General features: G+C 42.4%; 1 protein-coding gene and 1 long non-coding RNA gene across 2 annotated transcripts in view; one reads left to right on the forward strand and one right to left on the reverse strand.

Moving 5' to 3' along the window:
- PLPP3 (phospholipid phosphatase 3) overlaps positions 1-5,792 on the reverse strand; it is a 68,465-nt gene extending 62,673 nt beyond the window's left edge. Inside the window, exon 1 of the mRNA XM_075002331.1 lies at positions 5,140-5,792. Coding sequence (XP_074858432.1) covers positions 5,140-5,278 — 139 coding nt within the window. The 5' untranslated portion in view covers positions 5,279-5,792. The remainder of the gene's footprint in view (positions 1-5,139) is intronic.
- On the forward strand, positions 5,541-11,973 carry LOC142017462 (uncharacterized). The gene is made up of 4 exons (XR_012646535.1): positions 5,541-5,679; positions 6,832-7,018; positions 8,605-8,721; positions 8,823-11,973. It is a non-coding gene; the product is annotated as an uncharacterized LOC142017462 (long non-coding RNA).
- Positions 11,974-12,476: the final 503 nt, after the last annotated feature.

Consider the following 12,476-nt stretch of genomic DNA (forward strand, 5'->3'; position numbering starts at 1 on the left):
GATTTTGTCTGTTTCAAAAGCTCTTCATTAAGCTCTAATCCATGCAATCACTAATTAACTGACAGCCAATAAAAAGACTCCTTTCCCACAAGCTTTTCATTAGTTTATTCCCAGTGTTCCCTCTGTAATAAAGATATGAGTCCCTCTTTTAAGTGTTTACCATTCTTCCCCACACCAAGATAAACATTTTACTTAGTGATGAGTGGAAGAGTGGGTGAGGTTCCCATACCTCCTCACACTTTAAGTTAAAAGATGTACCCGAGACATGCTACTCTACTACTCTATTTATTTCCATCTGACTGTCTCAGAATAAGGGTTTCAAATCTAGGGGGGAAAAAGCTAGGTAGTCTCTTTATCATTGGTAATTTGCTCTCAGAAGGAGGTTGATTATGCATTTAAACAAGGATGTCTATGCAAAACTAACTCATGAAAACTGAGACAGGAGAAAACATGTTTTTAATGGAAATTTCAGGAATATTTTATATTCCCCACACCCAAACATTTATTCACATTAGATTAAAAGGATATTCTGTTAGAAGGAAATATGTCACTATAGAATATTGCAAATGAAAAGGAAAGCTTTAATAGTTTTATGATCTACCTCCAAATCAGAAGAGCCTAAGGACTTTTCTCCTTGCATTCTGAATGTTACCCACCAGGTTCTCAGATGGTATAAAACAGCACAAGGCCACTGAATTCAATGGGGCTTTGATGGTTTGTAGTGGCTCAGTGTCTTTATGACTCTCTTCGACCACTTTACAATAGATCACTTTTTCATTATAGTTCTAAAGAGGAATCACCACTCTTCAACCTACTAAAGAACTAAACACTCATCTTCTTAAATGTGTCCCATCTTTGCCATAGATCACATTTCATTTCACTTAAGTACCTTCTTTGCACCAAAAACCAAATGAGCACAAGGCACACCAAACTAAAACACACATTTTTCTTAAAAGCTGCAAGGTATGTAATGAGGATTAGATGGGAATCAAGCACTCAAACTCTGCAAAATTTTACTTGATTCTCTTCCCTGGATGAGATTGTATTTAGAAGGTAATGATTTATCTTCTATCAGATGATCAGCAGATAAATTCCTTCTCTTTGAGTTAATAGCTGGTGATCTTTGGTACTGTATTAACATGATGTAGTTGTGTCACAGAAAAATCCTTCAACAATCCTGAAATTATTACTAATTTGAGTACATTTTCAAAGACCTTTCACACACATACATCATGGTTACAGGTTACAGAACTGTCTTATTTTGTTTTATCAGCTGTCTGCATCTGCAGGTGATCAAGCAAGACTACAGACTCCTTCCTTTAGCTGACCAATTATACTCTCACTTTCAAATGTTACTTAGATGGACTGGAATATTCACCATTCACCTTCTGCTCCCACCTGAAATTATCAGCATCTAAGTGACATAAAGGGGGCAGCTACAATGCATACCCTATCCAATGCTAACATGAGTTGTAAATTGGTGCTTTGCTAACATACGTCAGGTAATTCCTTTAGGGTAAGACTCCAGCCTCCAACGCTTTACTCATTCAACTAGTAGTAACAGAGAGGTAGCCATGTTAGTCTGTATTCTATCAAAACAAAAAAGCAGCCGTGTAGCACTTTAACGACTAACAAAATAATTTATTAGGTGATGAGCTTTCTTGGGACAGACCCACTTCTTCAGATCTATAGCCTTACCAGAACAGACTCAATATATAAAGCACAGAGGTCCAAAAATGGTTATCAAGGTTGACAAATCAGAAAAAAATGTTATCAAGGTTGGCAAATCAGATAGAAGAGTAGAAAGAGCGGGGAATGGTATTACTTGTTCGAGAAGTGCCATTAGAATCATCAGAACTCCTGTGACCGTTTGGAGGACTTGACCTGTAAGAATCATTTCACCAAGAATTTAACCTTCTGTTTAGAAGAATGAAGTTAGTCAAGCTAGTTTATCTCTTTCCACTTATGCAGGTTTATACAGAGCATATCATATCTTTTATTTTTTCCAGATACAAGAAGATTAAGCTTTCTGCACTAGTCTGTTTTCCTGTGGGAATATAAAGAGAAAACCATGTCTCTCTTCTTAATATATTAGTGCTAGTAATAGAGACCAGATGATCAATAAGCTACGTAAAAATTAAATCAAACTGACAGTCTTCAGAAAAAATGTGCTCTAAGCAGAAACAATTGTTTTAAAGGCTGGGGTGTCTTGAATATTAAAATCACATGCTTCTGTTGTTAATTTATTTGTTGGAAGCCAGTTGACTTTTCCTGCATGCATGAACTAAATATTCAACCTTATATATAACTGTTTTCCAATGCTTCCAATGCTGTTTCAGCATGCAAGATATTTTGAGAAAAACTGTTGACAATGTTATACTTTAAGTGAAAAAACAGTTTCTCTAGCAAAGCAAATCAAGAGATTTCCAGATATCTCTTACTACAATGTGCTTTAAATCACTTTCTCCAGAGCATGCACAAAAGGACAAGGAAATACTTATTTTTATCCCATAAATACATATAATGAGACATCTGTACCTTTGAGGGTTGAGAGGAAGACTAGACCAGAGCAAATGATGTATCCCAACAGCCAAAAGTAACCTGCAGTGCCTATCGTTTCCTGCTTTGATGGGTCTAAAATTCATGAAGTGCATGCTTAGTCCTTTGTTAGGTTCTTAGGTGCACAGAGCCATTCCCCTTCTGCAGCTGTCTTTCAAGCTTACTAAAGTGAAAGGAGTATGGTTATTCAGATGGAATATCTAGAGCACAGAAAGGTTAATTCCCCAAGGATGCACAGCAAGCCTGCACTGGAAACAGGATTAGAACCCAGGTCTGAGCTTTCTAGCCATACAGTTGATCCATTAGACCACAGTGCCCCCTGGACACTGTTTAGAGCCATATCCCTTTTCTTTTGTTGCCAGCACAGTGTGTTGTGATACATCATCCTGAGACAAACAAGGAAAAAAAAAAACCTGCAATAAATCCCAAGTGTTTTCTTCCATCTCAATGCTATGTTTGGCACGTGTATTTTATACATTTTATGTGCATTTTTCCCTGTGGGGAGAGAACCGAATTGTTCCTTGGAAAAAATCAACATAAAAACCTACACCACTAGTTCAACTCCTGTCAATTACAGCTGTCAGAAAAGCTGGTGCTGCTACTTTCCAGCATCACAAAGTTGTGACTAAGAGAGTATGAAGAAAAACAGGGGGCCTGAGCCTACTTCATTCAAGCAAAATTTTCTGGGCAGAGGGAGTAGTATCTGGGTTATATTTGGTTAAGAAAAAAAAATCACCTTGCGCACCCCCTTGCAGCCACCACAACACAGGCATGCATACTCTTCTTGAGTTTGCTTAGTGAGTCAGGGATGGGTTGTTGCAAATAGTTAATACATTCTTATCTCTTTACACACAGTCCCTAAGAGAAAACGAGCATCTGACAGAAGTCGTTCTGGGATTAAGAGGCTTGGTCTCAGTCCTTTGAGTTTAAGCCTTAATCATCATACGACACATAATAGAGTAATGAGGGAGAGCTTTCACCTCCTGAAATGTCTCTGAGCCGAACAGCTTGACATAGCATCTGAGTCGGCATTCACAAACTATACAGCGCCTGAGGGGGATGGGGGGGGGGTGTTTTCACAAGAGTGACTTCTGTCTTGTCCTTGCATTAATTTACCCTGGGGAGGTACTATGAGGAATATGAAAGCGCTTTTAAGAGGTTATATGCAGGCAACAGGTCATGACACTGGACAGTATCCACACAATTTACTCAGCACATGATCAGATCCTAATGGGGTGTAAATTGGTGAACCTCCATTGCAGTCAGTGGCATGGTGCCAGTTTACTCCAGTTTTTGGATTGATCATCATCTTTTAATGCCCCAACCTGGGCCGATTCAAGAGGAAGCCTGGTCTGAATTCTTTATCAGCCTAACCTCTCTATCAAACCTCAGTGATCATGTCAAAATAGTGCTTGGCAGCTAGACCTACAACAGGTAACAACTGATTTCATCAATCTCCTTACTTAATCCTGGCTAGCCAGCTCTCTCTCTCTCGAGTTTTCAGAAGGCAAAACCAGCATGTTTCCTAATTAACAAGATCCACCGCCACAGTGGGAGAGGAGTGTTTGCTAGCCCTGTAACTTCTCAACTACCGTGTCTCCCTCCTTTTAGCCACTTACGCTGCTCTGTGACATGTCAACTTTTGTGTTAGTACTAAGTAAGTCCACCTATAAAACTAATGTGTTTCCCCTCCTTTTGCTGAGTTGCACATACTCACACTGCTGTCTGGAAAAAAAACAAAAAACCCTAAAACGTTTAAGACATCAACCACCTGGTAGGACAAACCACACATTATCTCTAAACTGCATTTGCTGCTTTTTTTTCTCTCTCTCTCTCCCTCCTGCGATTGTTGTATTCTGCAAGGGGGCCTGGCACGTTTTCCCAAGAGAGTAAATCTGGGATGGCACCTTTCAAACCGTGGTTTAGGCAGAAGCCAAATGAAAAGCGTGCCTGTCCCCCGAGCTGCTCCCAAAGTAGCCAGGATGGGGGGTGCTGTGTTTACATACTGAGGACAGACAGAAGCAGTCTCTGCTCGCAGCTGGGACATCCATTTTACTTGGATTGACACCAGGACTACTTTGTGTTTTCAATACCTCGCTGTGGCTTTCAAGGGGGAGGGGAAGCTTCGAAAGTCAGATGCCTCTGAATTGCCCCCAGTAGCGACTTCTTCACAGCGTTGTCCCCGCTTTGGTAACCAACCACTCTGGATGGGCTTTGGGTTAGACACAGCCAGTCTAGCAAATCTTTGCAATGCACTTTTCTTATTATTATTTTTTTGGCGGAGGGGGAGAAACTTTTTCAGGCAGGGCGGGCCGGTTGGGAACCCACACATGAGAAAGGGGGGGCGCACACAACAATAGCTCTTGCAACAAAGCTTGCTCCCCGCAGGAGCAGCCGGAGGTAGAAGAAGTTAGCAAGTTTGCAGAAGGCGAAGCCCCCCCGTCCCGCCCCGAAGCGCTTCGTTTTCAGCTTCAGCAGACAGCGAGCTGCAGGGGGAGCCGAGCAAGAGCCGCGGCGCCCCCCTCCCCGTCCCCCCGAAAGTGCAATGAGTCCAACGAGAGAGGAGAAGTTGCGGCTCACCCATGAAAAGGCAGAGGAGATCCAGGCAGATGAGCAGCCCTTTCTTGCTGCTGCTCTTGGCCGGGTTGTTGTTCAGGGCAGGGCTGCCCCCGTTCTTGCTCTCCGGAGCGATCGCCTTGTCGTACTTGTAGTTCTGCATGGTCTGGGGGTGGGGGTGGGGGGAAGGGGGTGCTCAACCCGCCCCGGGGCGGCGGTGCAGGCGCTGCAGCGGCGGGGGCGCGCTGCCCGGGCTGGCGCTGGCTGGCTGGCGGGCAGACCTTGTTTAGGCGGCTGCTGGCTTCGGAGTTGTATCAACTTCTCCCCGGCCGGGCGCCGAGCGGGGAGGGAGGCGAGAGGCCCCGGTCGTGTGGGTCTCGAGTCGTGCAGTGTCCTTGGCGGAGAGGAGGGGGGATGCGACCGAGAGAGTCCCCAGATCCGGGGGGTGCTGGAGTAGCGGCCCCGAAGCGCCTTTGCAGGCTGGTTCAATGAATGGAAGCCGGGATCTTGCAAAGCAACTTCCCCCCCCAGCCGCTTTCACACCGAGCGCGGCTGCTGATTGAGGTGAGTGTGTGTGTGGGGGGGGTCTGCTCACTCGCTCCTCCTGCTGCTTCTCCGGCTGGCAGAGGCTGGTGTCTGTACTTTTATTTCACGCCGGCCTTCCCCACCACCCCCTTTCACAACACACCAGCAAAGAAAAGAAACCCGCTGTCACTCTGCCTCGGATGGGCTAGCCAAGGACAGCCCCCTTCCTGAGGCTGACATAGACACAGGATAATTAACTCCACATTTTTTTTTTCTAGAGGGAAGAAAAGGGAAAGAAAAAAAAAAGTCAGGGAAAGTTTCTCTCCGACAGGAGGGAGCCCCTAGTGTTCAGCATCCAAGTGAAATGTTTTGAGGCTGAAACATTTCCACGTGGTGTGCGGGGGGGGTGGGGGGTGGAGAGGTGATGTTAAATGTCCCTTTAAATCTCCCCATGGGGTTTATCTTTTGATCAGCCCTGCAGGTGAGGAGTGCAGAGGTCAACCCCCTCTGAGCCAGCTGCTCTGTTGTGCCCCGTGCCCCAGCGTGGGGATTATGTTGAATCCTATTGAAATCTCTTTGCAAGTACCCTGCTATGCAAGACCACAAGCAGGGATACGGAAGCAACCATAGGTCTTAACTGCTCTTGGGGGCCTGGGCAGAACCACTGCATGGTATGTAGGGAATAGGTTGACCACAGACATCCCTCCTGGCTAGTTAATCCAATGGCATGAACCCTCCACAAAGTTGGCTGCTTTGCCTTGCTGCAGGAGGAATGTTTTGTTAATGAAGCTGGAATAACTAAAGCATTTGGGTTTTTGGCTTGAACAGTCTCAAAGTTATATGCCTGCTCACACACTGTTTACACAGGACTATGACATCTGTTGGTCTCTCCTTTGATCTCATTCAAATTTGCCTAGGAAGTCATGGAAATTCTACCTGGGAATCCTGACTGGCAGGGTTGTACTTTTAACAACCTTGAGTTGAAGGCAGGGAGACCAAAGCATGAAGATGCTTTGAAATTAAATTAAAAGGAGACTGTTAAGGGTATGGCTGCAGGGTCGTTATAGCCAGGTGGGCCCCAAGATATGAAAGAGACATGGAGATTGAAGTGATATCTTTGATTGGACAAATTTTTGTTGATACTAGAGAGATGCTTTCAAGCTTACACTTGGCTCTTCTGCTTCTACTTAGAGATGACATCTCCCAACACCTTCTTCCTTATGCTGGAGTGGTTCCTTCAGTCCTTGCAAGGAAAGCACCCACTCTACCAAATCCTGTGTTGTCTTACATCTGGTGCTATCCCAGTGCTGCCAGGGTGCATTCAGAAGGACTGTTTTTCTAATTAACAAGAAGCAACTCTGAGAAGAGCAACCATACTGTAAGAAAGCTGTGTATATCCTGAATAAGAGGGTAGTAAGTTTCCAGAGAGGAAACACATCCAGGTCAAGCATCCAAGTGTGGAATTATCAATAACATGCAACACGAAAACAATGAAGTTTGAAAAGTCCAAGAAAGACTCAAATAAAGATCAAGGGGAATTTTGTATGTGAATGACTGCAGGGTAGGAACCTCCAAAGTTCATCTGACCTTATTTAGACAAAGCCAAATGAACCTGAAACTCCATAAGTGTACATTTCCTCCGGTCTTGCAGATAACATTAAGCCTGCATCCATATATGTCAGGCCAAATCCTGTTTGCCTTACTTATATATGGTCACACACAATTTGTTCACTATTGTCTGAAATAAGTATTAAATTTACTCTCATTTTGACCTTGAATTCATTATCAGGTGTAATTTAGCAGGAACTTCTCTTATGCTCAATATGGTCTATCTGGACCTTAGATTTTAGAGTAAGTGTCTTCACTTTATTCTCCCACTGCAGCAGAAATCATGCATCTTCTACAGTACAGTGTGCTCATTTGATCTGGTGTTTGGAGTGCCATAATTTGCTGCTGGCCTGTATCATGAGCTAATTAGTTCCCCTAAAACAGTGGTGTCCAATAGGAATTCAAAGATCGCCACACTTGTGGTTGTTGTCTTTCCATATTTGCCACATTCCCCCTCCTCCCCCCACTCCTTCTCCAGAGCACTGCCAGACCCACCACTAAATAAACCCCCTCCCCAGAGCCAGGCAGCCCCAGCCCCTCCCATTCTAACTGAATGCCCGCAACTCACCAGAGCTGCCTGGGCTACCACCGCCATGCGCTTCTCCTAGCAAGGGGTGGGGTATGTGCATGGAGCGGGCAGACAGAACTCCCCACATGTGGATCTCAGGAGGAACTGCATTTGAAGGCTGAGAACTGTATTCACCACAATACAGAGTCCTATTTGCCACATGTGGCAAGTGGTGAACATATTGGACATCCCTGCCCTAAAACAAAAGGAAGCATCCAGGAAATTGTAGAGTAGTGTCTTCATGTGCTACTTCAAGGTACCTTGCTTAAGGCTGTTTTTAGAGGTCCCATCGAGCTCTAAGAAATTTGCAACTGGGATCATAATAACAGTCAACAACCTGCAGAGTTTCTTGAATCAGTTTTAGACACCTAGAAAAACAGCAAAAGTACTGTTGCGTCAAATGTGCCTTCACTCATTGAAAGCTCGTGCCCCACGAGATGAATTTAATGGTTTAAGAATGCTTCACAGCACTGTGCGTTAGCTTGTTTCAAAATATGTTGACTGTAGATTATCCCAGTTTCAAATTCTCTGGGTTAAATTCAATTGCCTTTTAAAGGTGGTTGGGGGAGGGGGCGGGAGAACTGGTACTGTAACAGTGAATGAAAAAAAAAGGCCTTTTTTGTACTTTAAGGGAAAGTCAGGGGTGTTTCAATTAAAGTTTTTCATTTCTATTTAAAAGACCCTTCAGTCTGTCAATGTTTACATTTTCATAGCAAAATGATTGTCCTGTTAATTGACGTATGTGTTTGCCCACAAATAAGTCCAAATTTTCAATTTTTTTCCCTCAGGGAACAGAACGCTACAATTCACCATTGTAAAGCATGAGCTGATCAAACTATTAACACTGAAAATCATCTTTACTAATTTATTTCAAAAAATGCCAGAGAGAGATTTATAATAATGAGGTATGCTGTTCATTCATAAATTCAGTTTCATAAATGGATTATGCTTCCGCTATCAGTTTAGGGTCCAATCGGTCATTTATTTCCCCTAATCAACATTTCAGATGGGTGCCAGATTTTCGTCACTGAAGTCACTTGATTTACACCAGCAGAGAATTTGACCCTGGGTGTTTTGCTGACAAAATGCATCACTTCAACAGAGACAAGCTTCGGTCTTGGGTGTCAAAGGAGTGCCACAGCAGGCTTCAGCAGGCTAAACTATGTTCACAGCAAAGGTTGTTATGGACTCAAATTGTATATATCTGTTTAACGGGGATATTTTAAACACATATCTTAAAATGGCAATTTTGTGTATTTAATCTTGATATTTGAATGAATAATTTCCTGTAAAGAATAGCTCAGTTTAATGAACAATATCACTAATAACTTTCCATTCAGTCATATTCACTTTAAATTGAGAGAGCATTTCAGCCCAGAATTGTTCCATTCATTCTCCAATGGACTCCTCCAATTGCATCTTTATCTTCCGCTCTCAATTTCTACACAGTAGTTTGAAATTTCGGATAGGGAAAAAGTCAGGGGGCTAATCACGGTGACTCAGACTTGTGGAACGCATTTCTACAGGAAGTCATTCAATCCAAGAATTTATCAAGTTTTGAAAAGGGTTTGGACATTTATATGGATAATTCATGATAATAGTTTTTGAAAGGGATATTACATCATATGTGTCAAAGCTTAAATCAAACCTGAAGTTGAGAAAGAGGCTGATTAGCCCACACTTGCCTATTGCAGGGTTCTTACACCTTTCTCTGAAATATCTGGTGTTGGTTACTGTCTGAGACATGATACTGGACTAGATTGATGTTAGGTTTATTCCAGTCTGGCATTTCCTGTACTCTCAAACTTCCCTTCTGTGCTTTAGGTGGATCATTTATTTTACTAGTAACTTATTTATACAAGTGACCATTACCATGGCAAGCAAGCTTTTCCACAGCAACAACCGCTGCTGAATGTGCTTCCATTTAACAAGCTGAATTGCACCCTACCCATTCTTCGGGTGAATTGCTGCTCTCAGATCAGAACATTAGCTCTCCTCTCCAACTTCCTGCTGCTTAGGCTATCTTTAACATTACTAGGAATTTCACCCATGTAATCAGAGCCAGCTATCAAAGATTATATCCAGTACCCCAAGTCTGATAGAAGAATTAGCTTTGCTTCAGATGCAAGAGATCCAAGGCAGAAAAGACATCCTTAGACGAGCATCCTTCCTGAAGGCTCTTCTTCATGGGGCAGACGGGATGGAAGAGGAGAGCTGCTTTGAATAGTAATGCAGAACAGATCTGTCCCCATCATTGAAGTTAGAGCTTTGAGGCCAGTGCTCCAAAGCTCATCCTTCTGTGGCCAACATCCTACACCAGAAGAAGGAATTATTTATGTCTCCTGTCTTTTTGTTATCAAAGCATGCTCCTTGTGTATTCATTTGCCCCCATGTAAAATACCACCCGATCAGAATTCTCTCCTCAGACCAGTGGTAGTGTTTTATACTCAGGTTAATCTTACTTCCAGCCTGCTACAAGGTCCACCGAAGTCAGTAAAAGACACTGACTTTTTCATGGGCTTTCAGATCCTTTCTGAATGTGTAAATACTTTCATAAGATTGAAGACAATGGAGAATCAGACCCTGGATATTATTGTTTTTAAATCACTAAGTGCCAAGTATGTAACAACAAAGACAGTAAGAAAGAAAGAAAGAAAGAAAGAAAGATCTTCGTTTCATTGATTGTTATCTACACAGGGCAGTCAAACAGAGCTGGCAACCCTAAATGGAGGAACAGAGCTGGGATATACTGTGTGTACTAGACAGGCCTAAATCAAAGACCCAGACCAGAACAGCACCACATTTTCTGTAAATTCAGATATGGATTTTAACTCTTCAGCTGGTGTCCGTTTCTCACACCACAGGCTGCTGCATATCCTGAGGAAATATTAACTGAGTCGATACCATTCAAGCACTCTTAAGGGCTTGCTAACCCTATTCTGAGTCAGTGTTGGTGTGGTGTTTTATTCTTTTGGCTGCTCCACGACAGGCTGTGCCTACTTTCAGATATCATCCACCTTTCCAAATATCTAGCTGCCATCAGAATTCCACACAATATCTGTCTGGCACTGTGGCTAAATAAAAGTCCAGCAGTCTGTAAGTACAAGATCAGTTCTGTTATGCACATGTATTTGCACAAGTCCATATACTGTGAAGGGGGTGTTAATTCTCTACGGTGCTAAACCACATAGAGCACCAGGTAAAACTGGTATAACTAAATGAGGAATTGAGCTACAAACACCTGACTCATCTAAAAGGCTACTTAGGTGATTGACACCCTGCTGATACAATGAGCTTTGTGCTTTATAGTAAAGCCTGGTGTATTTGGAAGCAGGCATTGACAGGGTTGAAGAGGAGAGGGAAAAGAAGGAAACCTAGTATTTTTATGTAAAAAATAATTATTTTTCATCTAACCTCCTGCTTTTTAAATCAATCTCATGATTGGATGGAATCTAATATGATTTTCGATCATTTGAGGCAGACAGCACTTCTTCCTGCAACAGTAACCTGCAATAATGCCTGTGTATAGGTATTTTAAGCAGGAAAAGAACCTACTTGCTAAAAAGAGAACAATAGCACCATCTAGTGTCCTTCTTTGGAACCTTCTTACAAAATAATTCAGTGAAACAGATCGCAAAGGGTCACCATTCAAATCTTTCAGGCTCTTACCACTGGATTTCTAAAATGTCATTCTGGTCAAGTACAGCATTTATTAAGGAATTAGAATAAGTTTTGCCTTGAAAACAAGGCTGGATTCTTAGTTAGGAAGCACGGACATGAAGTGTTAGAAATCCCTGAACAAAACCATAGTCATTCTATTGATTTAGTGAGCGGGTCGATTTAGAGAATTTTTTAAGAGTGTATGCATGACAGTATTTGCATATATTTCTTCTAAATACTTTCATGAATTTATTAGGAAAACCTTAAAGAGTTGTATGTGCCTGATGTGCAACATACCCAGGACAAGTATTTTCACATCCAATTGTTCAGGAAGAAGGGGTACATCATCTCACAGTCTTTGTAAAGGCTGGTGAAATCTGAGTTCATGCTTTTTTCTGTATGGCTTCCAGAGGTGTGTGTGAGATTCAAGTGATGTGGCATGTGTTAATTTATGTTCACAGGTCAGCGTATCAATGAAAGCCTCACTGTAAACAGCAGCCTTACAGGATATGTCTACACTGGAGCTTTTATCTCTGAACTGATTGCTGGTTAACTCAAGGTAGCCAACACATTGCTAAAGTCTAGTCTAGACATTCCCCAGATATTTGTTCCAGGATGCAAACTTGGAGTTTTAATAAGACAAACAGACACTCCTACATCGGATGGCTTCGAACTATCTCTGATCATAAATTTTCCAGATATTCGGGATGAAAGTATGCAGAGAGCAAATGAAAAAATCCCTTTTCCAGATCTGTACTAAAGCAGCATCCCATTTTATAGGATGGTATAGCTTTTGGTAAAGCCTTAAAAGATGAATATGTCACATTCATGACAATCAGAGAGAAGATTAATATGTCCTGGGTGTATTTTTTTAATCTGTGCTTCACTGAAACACTTTTAAAAGTAAATGAGCGCTGAAAAGTGGGTTTTGAAAACTATGCATGTAGGCTAGGGTCTTCTATGGAGGTGACAAACCCACCTGCAGGTTGATGTTGATGGG

This window comes from Carettochelys insculpta, chromosome 9 (genome assembly GCF_033958435.1).
Source record: "Carettochelys insculpta isolate YL-2023 chromosome 9, ASM3395843v1, whole genome shotgun sequence".
In the NCBI taxonomy this organism is placed as follows: domain Eukaryota; kingdom Metazoa; phylum Chordata; order Testudines; family Carettochelyidae; genus Carettochelys; species Carettochelys insculpta.